This window comes from Terrapene carolina, unplaced genomic scaffold (assembly GCF_002925995.2).
Source record: "Terrapene carolina triunguis isolate 2854851 unplaced genomic scaffold, T_m_triunguis-2.0 Scaffold33891, whole genome shotgun sequence".
Taxonomy (NCBI): Eukaryota; Metazoa; Chordata; order Testudines; family Emydidae; genus Terrapene; species Terrapene triunguis.
In genome coordinates, this window is record NW_020698242.1 from 13,169,851 (window position 1) to 13,180,753 (window position 10,903).

The window sequence follows — 10,903 nt, forward strand, 5'->3', positions numbered from 1 at the left end:
CCCACAGCCCCCTGCTAGCCCAGCCCTGCCCCTGGGTCCCGACCCACAGCCCCCTGCTGTCCCCCGTCTCTCCTGTTTAGGGGACACACACCATATTACACCAGACTGGGCAGCACCAAACTGCTGCTGCCCCTTGCAGCCCAGCGCCCCCCGCAGGCAGGGACCTGCTCACCAGCGGCCCCTGGCAGGCGCTAAAGCTTTTCTCTCCGTAGGGCGCCTACAACATAAACCAGCTCCGCAATCCTGACTTCTTCCCCCTACCCTGCCCCCCGGGCAAGCAGCCAATCCGGAGAGACACTCCCTACAGCTACGCCACCCCGCCCTATCCACGGAAACTGCCCGCCAGCCCCTCTGACATCGAAGACTTCATCAATGAGGTGAGCGGGCGGCAATGTCATGGGCTGGTGCTGCTCCCAGCCGGCCCCGGCGTGCTCCTGCCAAGCTGGAAGAGGTCAATGGGCCAACCGGGCCGGTCTGCCAGCCCCAGGGCCCCCGCTCGGCCAGATGCCCCCAGGACCAGTCTGCCAGCCTCAGCGCCCCCACTCGGCCAGGTGCCTCCAGGGCCGGTCTCTAGCCCCAGCACCCCCACTCGGCCGGGTGCCCCCAGGACCAGTCTGCCAGCTCCTGCTCGGCCGGGCTCCTAAAGGGCCAGTCTGCTGGCCCCAGGGCCCTGCTCGGCTGGCTTCCAGCCGCGCTGCAGCCTGCCCGCTGGGATCATTTTTCCAGCATCCAAACCATGCTGGGCCCCTCCAAGGACAGACACAGCCCCTGCCCTGAGTGGGAGGGGTGACATTGGCACAGGAGGGAGGGAACTGGGGTCCCACACCACACTCAGGCTGTGACTGGCTCGACATGGGTGGGGCTTGGTGCTCCAGTGGGCACCATGGGGCTCCCAGGATCTGAGGGGTGGGCACAGGCGGCAGGGGCAGGCCAGGCGCTGGCAGGAGGGCCGAGCTTGGGCATGGAGACAGGTGCCTGGCCCAAGGGCTGCTGCCAACTAGCCAGTAGCCACGCCCCTCCCCCCAGCCTCACAGCCCTTTTCTCCTGTTCCCAGGGGCTGGAAGCAGCCGACAGCGACCCCAACATCCCCCCCTACGACACAGCCCTCATCTATGACTGCGAGGGCTCCGGCTCCGTGGCCGGCTCGCTCAGCTCCATCGTGTCCAGCCTGACGGATGGCGACCAAGACTACGACTACCTCAGCGAGTGGGGGCCGCGCTTCCGCCGGCTGGCAGACCTGTACGGGCACTAGGGCTGGGGCAGGGAGGGGGACTCAGGGACCGGGGGGGCAGAGCTCGCTCCTGAGTGTCAGGGAATCCTGCGAGCAGGGGGCTGGGTCCTGCCCAGCACCAGCAGAACCTGAGAGCAGCCGCCTCTGCAGGACACGGCCCTAGCGCTGCTGAGCCCCGGGCACGGGACACCTGAACAGCACCAGCCTTGGGAACAAGCTGCTTTTAACAGCAGAGCCAGCCCGGGGCCCAGGCAGCCCCCCACATGCCAGGGGCTGGGCTGGGCGAAGCCAGCTCCTGCAGCTCAGCCCGGCCTCTGCCCACCCACCAGCCCCAGGAGGGCGCAGGGATGAGAGAACTGCACAGAGACCCATGCGCCCAGCTCAACCTGCAGCGAGTGCTGAGCTGGGCTCTGGGGGGAGGCTCCTGCCAGGCCACCGTCCAAAGCCGGGGGCAGCACAAGGGGCAGAGGGCACCAGCAACCGGGCAATGGGGAGAGCACCACAGCCAGCCTTAACTTTAGCCTGGCTCTCAAGGGGCAGGCTGGGGAGCAGGAGGCAGCCAGGAGCAGGTGGAGGGCTGGCAGGGCAGAGGGGGAGCAGGGGGAGGAGAGGGGCAGGGCACAGGGGAGCACGGGGAGGAGAGGGGCCGGGCTGGCATTGGAGGAGAGGGGCAGGGCTGGCATTGGAGGAGAGGGGAGCAGGGGGAGGAGAGGGGCAGGGCTGACTATGGAGGAGAGGAGCAGGGGGAGGAGAGGGGCCAGGCTGGCAGGGGGAGGAGAGGGGCAGGGCTGGCATTGGAGGAGAGGGGCAGGGCTGGCTACGGGGGAGGTACATTATGCAGTGAGGCTCAGGGCACTCTTGCAGCAGACGTGGAAGGGGCAGAGACTGGCTGGGAGCCCGGCTCCTGGAGTAGCTGAGCTGGGAGAGGGCAGAGAACAAAGTCCTCCAAGGGAGGGGGGGGTCCTGCCAGGGGGGCGGCCAGGGAGCTCAGTGCAGGAAAAGGGGAGCAGGGGGTCAGGAGTGAGGGGCAGGGCTGGCAGGGGCCCTGGAGCAGCTCAGGCCCAGGACGCCTGGGGAAGCCCCTTCCTGCAGAGGCCCCCAGCAGGGGGAATTGCTCAAGCCAGGCGGCGGGGGGGGCAGGGCCGAGGGCGGGGGGCAGCGGCAAGGCACAGCTAGCCTAGGGAGGCAGGAGGGAGCAGGGCAGCAGCCCCTGGCTGAGCCAGCCCCTCGGGCCCTGCCTGGCTGGGGCGCTCAGGGCAGGGGTAGCCCCACGCTGGCACCCGAGGAGGCCGAGGGCTGTGCCAGGGCCAGGAGGCTCTGTTCCCTGGGGAGGTTCTGACAAGTGCCAGGTGAGAATCCCCCTACGTCACCCCCCAATAAAGAGACTTGGAGTGCGGCACTGGCTGGAGCTGGGTGCTGCATGGGCAGGGGGCACCTGCCAGTGGAGGGGGAGTGAAGTGCTGCTCCTGGGCCTGGGTTAAGGGGGCTGCCCAGTGCTAGGCCGGGGCCCCCCAGCCCAGCCTCCTCCCCCCAAGGCCCCCAGAGAGAAAGCAGAACCAGGCCCAGGCTAGAAATAAGGCACATTTTATTAGTGAGCCACTCACCTGGCCAGGAGGCAGAGGGACTGGTGTTCCCTGAGCCCCCCATTCCCAGCCGGGCTCCTTAGGAGGGGGTGGGGGGCACTCTCCTCCAGGCCCCGCTCCCTGCAGGGCTGGTACGCAGCAGGGGGTGTGGGAGCCCCCAAACACCCCAGTGAGGCAGGCCCAGGCAAGGCAGAGGCAGCAGCCCCGCCGGTAGGAGGCTGCGCATGGCACCTAACCGTCACGCCAGGGCCTCCAGACTAGCAGAAGGAAGCTGCTGCCCGCAGACGGTCGTGCGATGGGCCCCAGGAGGTACCGCACACAAACGACACAGCCCGCTGGGCGCAGGAGACGCCTGTAGCCCCAGGGCAGTTAACACTGGGTGCTGTCCCCCCGCCCACAGGGCACAGTCCCCACAGACAGCCCAGCCCAGCTAAATCTCCTGCTGGGGGTCACCACCCGGGGCAGGCTCCAGCAGCAGCTGCCTGTGCCGCGGGGGGGTGCGCCGGTGGGAGCTCAGCATCTTCTTGGTGGCAGTGACGAGGCGGGCGTAGTCCTGGGCCTCGGGGGCGTGGCCGGCGCTGCGGGGCGAGAGCAGAGGCAGCTGGTCCCTGCGGCGGGAGGAGCGGAAGAGCGGGGGCCGGCGCTGACTCTCACCGTCCTGCAGCGACTCGGGCAGGCCCTTGCCCTTGCTCTCGGGCAGCAGCATGATGCTGAGCACGGAGAGGATGGCGAAGGAGGCAAAGACCACGTGGTGCAGGAAGAAGCCCCGGTTGTTCTGGATGTCCATGATGGGCCCAGCCGCTTTGCCCACGAAGCTGGCAGCCATGATGAGGCCCAGCCCAGCGCCCCTGGGGACACACACACCAGGCCCTCACCGAGGGACAGCGCCTCCTCCTGACCAGAGCATGGGGCAAGGGGGTGCCACACCCCAACCTGGCGGTTGGGAGAGCTGGGGCTTTGCCTGGGAGCTGGGCTGGGCCTGGCCCCTGCCTGGGCAAGCAGCCAAGCACCACGTGAAGCAGCCCCCAGGCCTGGCTGTGTCCTCCCAGCAGTGGGGCATGGGCTGGCTGGGGCAGGAGGACACAAGGGTCATGCCCCACGGGACTCTGCCATGGCATGCAGGCAGCGGTTTGGTTGACTTGGGGGCAGTACATCACAGGGAGAGCTGTAGGGGCAGCCCCCAGGCTGGGGCACTGGATCAGACTGGGGGAAGCTGGCTCTATTCCCAAGGGGTCCCCCTGGAAAGGGTTCCCCAGGGAGGTGGTGGAATTTCCTTCCTTAGAGGTTTTTAAGGTCAGGCTTGACAAAGCCCTGGCTGGGATGATTTAGTTGGGGATTGGGTCCTGCTTTGAGCAGGGGGTTAGACTAGATACCTCCTGAGGTCCCTTCCAACCCAGATATTCTATGATTCTTGAGGCTCAATACCCACCCCTCAGAGAACTTGCTACAGCCTCCCCCCCCGGGAAGCCAGTTCTGCCCCCTCCCCTTCCACCTTTCCGGGCCCTGCATCACGCACTAGCCCATGGCTGCCGTGGGAGACGCGGGGCTGCAGTGCGGGCCCATCTCCTACCTGACCACGGTGGGAAGGACCTCGCTGGCAAAGAAGATGCTGAGCATGGTGACCGCTTGCGAGTACGCGATGCCCAGGACAGAGAGGGTCAGGATGATCCAGTCCAGGAGATCTAGAGTCAGGAGCGAGGGAGCGGAGTGAGCGCACGCCACAGTCCGGCTAGCTGGGGCCTTGGGTGCAGGTGGGCTCCAGGGCTGGCTCCCCCATGGATTTACAACACAGGGTTTTTAAGCCCTGCCTGGTGAGTGGGGCAGGGAATGTACCCATGTGCCAGCCCAGGGAGACCGCCAGCAGCCCACGCCTGGCGCCGGCAGCTGCTCCCTGGGCAGGACAGAGGGGCTGAGCACACACCTCAGAATGCCCCCTCCCCAACCAGGGGTCCACCCCTCTCCAGTATCAGGGGTGGGCAGAGCCGCCAGCAGATTCCTTGGCTCTCACCACCCTGGGGGGAGTAACTCCAAGGCTGGGGGGAAGGAGGGCGGGAGGGGGACAAGGCCGCAGCAGGAAGCCAGGTGGTTTGGAGTCCCAGGCTCGCAGCATGACTTACCCACCGGCTGGGGTGGCTTGCCCTGCCCTGGGGGGGTGGAGGGGAGGGCAGCTACCTGGGGTTCAGGGCTTGGGTGAGCAGCTGGGCACGAATGCTGTGACTTGTACGCTGGTTCGCAGTTACCGGGAGACCCAGGGAGCTCACGCCCCTCCTTCCCAAGGACCAGCGCCAGCGGAGGGGCGGCCAGCATGCAATGGGGCAGAACTGCTAGTCCCCACGGGCCAGGCCAGGCCCCCCGGCCCTTACACTGCGTCAGGGCCAGCAGCAGCAGCGAGGCGATGCCGGTCAGGATGGTGCAGAGCAGCAGGATGGGGCGGCGCCCGAAGCGGTTGACGGTGACGCACAGGAAGAGGCAGGCCGCGGCCTCCAGCGCCGCCAGCAGGAAGTAGGAGAAGTAGAACCGGGGGAGGTAGGGAGCCAGGTTGCGGGTGAAGCAGTGCCGGATCCCGCTGCCGATGAACCTGCAGGAGGGCAGGGGGCGCTGTTCACGAGGAGGGCAGCCGAACCGCGACCTAGCTAGGGCACGCGACGCGAGTTGGGAGGGTCTCAGCCTGGCCGCCGGGCGAGCTCTGTGCCCATCACTCACCGCCATGCAGCCTGCACAAGCAGCGAGCTCTGCTCAGGCTCAGGGCAGCCGGGACGGGGAGAGCAGGGGCAGGCGGGTTGGAGGGAAGGACGGCACAGAACCGTGCTGGGGGAGCTCAGGGCTGGGATAGCAGGGAGAGTATGGGGGGTGCTGTGGATTGAGAGGCATCAGCAGGGCTGTGTGTACGGGGGAGCCCAATGCTAGAAGAGCTGGGAGCAAGGTTGCCCTGGCACACGGGGAAGTGCCCAGGAGAGCCAAGGAGGCACAAGGTGGAGCAGGGAGGCCCATGGTCCAGCCATTCCCTGCCCCCAGCACGTGATGGGTCCTTACGCCGTGAAGCCGAGGATGAGGCTGTTTTTCCAGATGACCCGGGTGCAGAAGACGTCGCAGAGGGTGTGGTAGCGTGGCAGCGGGACCCCGTCAGACTCCAGCTCTGGGGGCGCAAGAGCAGCAGGGTCAGCGCAGCTCCGGGGCAGAGCCAGAGGGAGGGACGGAGCCTAGGAACAGCTGGGTCCTAGAGCGTTAGTGTTTCAGCCAAGGCCGGGAGGTGGGGGGACAGGGAGGAGGAGCAGGTTCAGACTGGGGGGGGTGGGGGGGAGTGCGCCACATGAGAACAGCACAGGACTCAGCCTGACTTTGACCCGCGGCCGGGGCCCTCGGGCCCAGCTCTCACCTGCTAACAGGTGCTCCTGGCTGTAGAATTCGTCCTCCAGGCTCACGCCGTTGCCCTCAGCAAGGGCTCGCAGACCCTTCCTGCCCTTCTCCAGCTGCCGCGTGGCCAGCAGCCAGCGGGGCGACTCTGGGAACAGCGACGGGCAGCTGGAGGGAGAGCGTCACCAGGGTCACCGCAGGCCCAACCTCAGCACGCGGCCGCACGGAACCTGCTCCCACGACACTCCGCACCCTGCCAGGCAGGGGCAGCCCTGCAGGGAGCCCCCCGGGCGAGGGACGGTGGCACCAAGCCAGGCCAGGCTCACTGTGACCCATCACAGCCATCTACTCTGCACAGTCTGGGGTGCACTCAACCCGGGGACTAGACGGGGAACCCACACCAGCAGCGCCCCCCAGCGCCTGCACCAGGCTCCCCCCAATCCTGGGGCCAGCAGCACAGGGACCCAGCCGCTGCTCCTGCCCCCCAACAGCCGCTCCCTGCCACGTTGCCACTTGAGGAAGTGACATTCTAGCCCCGTCCAGGGCTAACTGAGCTCCCGCTCTCTCTGCCACCCCCACACCCACCTGCCCTGCAAGCCCCAGGTCTGATCAGGCCACAAAGCTCAGAACCAACCTGGCAAATAAATTAACTGTGTTTAATCTGCGTGGAGCAAATATTTACCCCCAGCCCCGTGGGCTCAAGGGCCCCTTCGGAGGCAGCCGGCGCCGCACTTGAGCTGAAGGGCCTGGGGCGCGTTTGACCCAGCCGCAGTCCCAGAGTCGCTGCCAGCCGGATTCACCATCGCTGGGACGTGTGGGGGGGAGGAGGCGCTGCCTGTATTCCCCATGGGCCGCTCATGCCATGGAGCTGGGTCTTGGGTCCCTGCCAGCACGTCAGCTCTGGCATAGGAGGCTGTATAGGTCAGGGAAGGGTTGGGCGTGATGGGGCCCAGTGCCTCAGGGTGGGGCTCTCCCCCCAGCCACTCCAGCTCCCCGGCCATCTTCCCACAGTGTCCGGCAAAGCCAGGCTGGCCCTGCCCCGCCCAGCTCCCAGCCCCCCCGCAGCACAGCCGGTCCTTACCCCCAGCAGGTGGCCAGCACAGCCAGCGTCAGCGTCACCGCACCCTGCAGCAGCCGCCACTGCCGACACAGCACCGCCAAGCCCGGCAGCAGCAGCTCCCCGGCAACCCAGAAGAACCCCGCAACCATGACGACCATCAGCCGGTGGGGAGGGTCGCACAGCTCCAGCCCTGGGGTGGGGAGAGAAAGGCCCTGCTCAGACCAGACCGGGGGTGTAAGATCAGGCTGACACCACGCAAGGCGAGCGCTGGGCAGGGACAGCGGGGCCGGCTTCTGCTCCCAGCCTGGCCGGCTTCTGCTCCCAGCCTGGCCGGCTTCTGCTCCCAGCCTGGCCTGACTGATGAGGGGCGCCAGCTGGGAGGGGGGCTGCGGAGTCAGGCTCCCCCACAGCCCCCGGGTCACCTCTTCAGAGCAACGCACAAGCAAGAGCCTCTTGGGGCTGGGCCTTGCAGCCCTGGGCAATGTGGGAGCAAATACAGCCCTGTGCGGCTCAGCTCGCAGGGGGGCCGACTCCCCAGGTGACCGTGTGCTCTCCCCACTCCCCGGGGCTGCAGCAGACACCCCTAGCCTCCGGCTCCCTCCTGGCAGCCACTCCCCGCCGAGCAGGGGACCATTCGCCGGAGTCCCAGGGCCAGTTACACTGGTGTTTCAGAGGAACCTAGCTGGGCATCACACGCTTCAGAGCGGCTGCCCCGTGAGCCAGCCAGGGGGCCATACAGCCAGGAACACGTCACCCATCTGCCCTAGGGCTCCAGCCAGGACAATTTCCCAGCCTGCGCTGAAACCCCCCTGCTGGTCAGCTGGAGAAGGACAATGCCCACCACATGGAGGGAGGGCGCTGGGGTTACATTGGCAGGTGACCCTAGGACGGGGCAAGGACACATCACTTCCCAGACCAGACCCAAACTGAGCCCAGCTGGGCTCTCCACCCCCCGGCCGGGGGGGGGGGGGGAGGGAAGGAGAGGGAGAGGGAGCTGCAGAGGTAATTACTTAGACTGTCAGCTCTCAGGGTCAGGGACAGTCGGTCTGGTCTGTGTTCGTACAGCGCCTAGCACCAGGGTGCCGGTCCATGTCTGGGGCCCCAGTAATACAAAGAAGGGATACTATAAAAGCCAGGGCAAGGGGCCACATGCACAGGGCCATGGAGCTCCGCGGGGTGCCCTCTCCTGGAGCAGGGAAGGGGCGTGTCCGGTGGCGGACCAAGTGGACTCACGTGCAACGTAGAGGGAGAGGAAGGTGCCAGCCAGCGCAGCACCGAGGAGGAGCCGCAGCGCCAGCAGCATCATGTAATTCAGCGCCAGCGCCACACCGATGCCCAGGGGAACCGCCAGCACCAAGGAGAACACGAAGGTGGCACGCCGGCCAAACCTAGAGGTGAGAGCCAATGGGCAGTGAGCTGGGCAGGGGGAGAGACACAGAACAGCCCCCACCCCCCAGGGCACATATCAGGGCTGGCCACAAACCCAAGGGTCAGGGCTGGTTATGGACAATGCTGCACCTGGCCGGGTGGGAGGGTCTGATCAGGGGCCCCTTGTGGGTGGTGCTTTACCTGTCGCAGGCCAAGCCGAGCGCAATGCAGCCGCTGAGCCAGCCCAGCAAGTAGGTGGTCTGTTCGAGTGGCACCTTCCAGCGATCCGAGCACACCAGGTCCCACTGCCAGAGGAAGGACGAGTGAGCCATGAAGTCCTTGATGCTGCCCTGAAGGGGCCTAATACGGGGGTGAGCTGAGCAGACATGGTACCGTCCCATCGTTCCAGGCCACTCAGGGGACATCCCATCCCATCCCCCACTGCAATGCAGCCCCCTCTGGGCTGGACCCCTGCAGCTGTTCAGCAGGCGCACTGCTCAGAGGTTTCGGGCAGGAAGGCCCAGGTGAAAGCACAGGGGGAGGTTAGAGAAGCAGGATGAGGAATTCAGCCAGGCCACTGACGCGAACACCCTGACTGCTGCAAAACAAGCCTGGACCTTCCTTTGTCCCATCCAGAGGGCAGGACCCTCCAGCAGCACATCACAGCCCAGTACATCCCCTCCAGCATCCCAGAGCCACTTCCTCCATTGCCCTGAGGTTTCCCATCCAGCCATTGATCAGGTCTGACCATGCTTAGCTATCCAGGTCAGACAGGCTCTCTGCCCAAGGCGGTAGAGCAGAGGCAGGACAAGGCGTGAATTTAAGGTGATCTCCACTCCGCCCGCCATGCAAATCCATCACTAACAAACAGGGACCCACCAAGGGAACCAGCTGCACTCTGAACGCAGGCACCCCTGGGGGTCAGTACAACTGGCATCTCCTCACCCCCTACCCCCGCTGCCCAGGGATGGCAGGAAACACCCTGGAAAACTCTGTCTCTGCCAGCAAGTGCAGAGGAAGCAGCAAACAGGGGAAGGAAGTAACTGCCCGAGACATGCGACTCTCACCCCCCCCCCAAGGCACTGCTGGAGAAGCAGAGCCCGGCCAGGGGGATGGAGCGCCCCCCACCGAGCACAGGAAGGCAGGGAGCTCTCACCCAGGGCTCTGCCCATCCACTCGCTCCAAGGCTCAATCTCGTTCCCCTGCACACAGCCCCCGAGAGCATGGACCCTCACTGCACATCTGGCCTGGGCAGCCGCAGAATCCAGCTCAATCTGCCCCCTGCCCCACCCACAGGCCTCCCAGTGCTGGGACAACCCTCCCAGGGGGAGCACTAATGAAGGTCCCCAGGGAGTTGGTGTCAGCAGTGGGATTCAGACTCCGCAGCCCCTGCTCCCACAGCACGGGCAGGGGCAGGGAGGTGCAGGCTTTTCAAGTCAGGGCACTTTCTCGAACGTCGACACCGGGAGCATGTCGCCATGGCCTGGCTAGGCAGGCAGGGCTCTTCTCCCAGCCCCGTAACTGTCCTCCCCACCCAACATTTTGCAACAAAACCACAGCTAGGTTTGCGGATTATGCAAACGCACAAGGAGACGGCAGTTGGGCAGCTCTGCTGGGGCCAGGGCCAGTGGGGCCACCTCTGGAGGCATCTTCAGCGCCGGTTAGGGTGACCAGATGTCCCGATTTTATAGGGACAGTCCCGATATTTGGGGCTTTTTCTTATATAGGCGCCTATTACCCCCCACCCCCATCCCGATTTTTCACACTTGCTGTCTGGTCACCCTAGCGCCGGTCCCCAGGCAGACCCACGTTTAGCACCAGGGGATCACGCCTGATCAGGGCTCCTGGGGGAAAAGCCAAGGCTGCTAGCGCCTGCTACGGGTACACAAGGTGTGTGCGGGACCAGCTCTAGGATTACCACCAGCCCGGGACCTTCGGCCAGACACCAGGCAGGAGCCCTGCAGCCAGCACGGCTAGGACGGGCCGGGCAGACTGGAAGCTAGAGCAGCCCGGGCGGGGCCCACAGCTCTGCCAAGAGGTGGGCAGATGAAAGCAGCATGCAGGGCTGGAAGTGCCCAGGTGCCTGTGACTCAGTGTTTGCAGCCCGTCCCGCCCTCCCCAGCCACCCTCGGGGAAGCAGCAGGTGCATCTACCGGCCAGGAGGGTCCGTCTGGGGGTCTGCAACAGAGCACGCCAGGGCCGGTGCATCGCTGGGGTCACAGCGCCCAGCGAGCCCAGCTCAGTGTCCCCATCCCACGCATGGGCACCTGGGCAGCGCTACCCCAACAGGGGCACAGAGACATGGGG

At 66.1% G+C, this 10,903-nt stretch overlaps 2 protein-coding genes across 3 annotated transcripts in view; one reads left to right on the plus strand and one right to left on the minus strand.

Annotated features, from left to right (window-relative positions):
• The window catches only part of LOC113409584 (cadherin-15-like), a 23,242-nt gene extending 21,984 nt beyond the window's left edge, over positions 1 to 1,258 (plus strand). For both annotated transcript variants that reach the window (XM_029914239.1, XM_026663685.2), the window contains 2 exons: positions 213 to 377; positions 1,055 to 1,258. In XM_029914239.1, the coding sequence (XP_029770099.1) occupies positions 213 to 377; positions 1,055 to 1,252 (363 nt within the window). In that variant the 3' untranslated portion in view covers positions 1,253 to 1,258. The remainder of the gene's footprint in view (positions 1 to 212; positions 378 to 1,054) is intronic.
• Positions 1,259 to 3,099: 1,841 nt separating this feature from the next.
• On the minus strand, positions 3,100 to 8,997 carry LOC112123008 (putative solute carrier family 22 member 31). The gene is made up of 8 exons (XM_026663618.2): positions 8,798 to 8,997; positions 8,462 to 8,616; positions 7,250 to 7,418; positions 6,191 to 6,336; positions 5,848 to 5,950; positions 5,178 to 5,392; positions 4,385 to 4,496; positions 3,100 to 3,662 (listed from the first exon to the last, which is right to left on the minus strand). The coding sequence occupies exons 1-8, from the start codon at positions 8,995 to 8,997 to the stop codon at positions 3,245 to 3,247; spliced, it is 1,518 nt and encodes a 505-aa protein (XP_026519403.1). The 3' UTR covers positions 3,100 to 3,244.
• Positions 8,998 to 10,903: the final 1,906 nt, after the last annotated feature.

What these genes read in the sequence shown, in the direction of transcription:
- LOC112123008 (XM_026663618.2), bottom strand. Translation starts at nt 8,997, where the DNA reads ATGGGACGGTACCATGTCTGCTCAGCTCACCCCCGTATTAGGCCCCTT. An exon ending in CTCGGCTTGGCCTGCGACAG is followed by an intron (nt 8,617 to 8,797) that starts GTAAAGCACCAC and finishes TCTCACCTCTAG; the next exon opens with GTTTGGCCGGCGTGCCACCT. An exon ending in GTGCTGGCCACCTGCTGGGG is followed by an intron (nt 6,337 to 7,249) that starts GTAAGGACCGGC and finishes CTCTCCCTCCAG; the next exon opens with CTGCCCGTCGCTGTTCCCAG.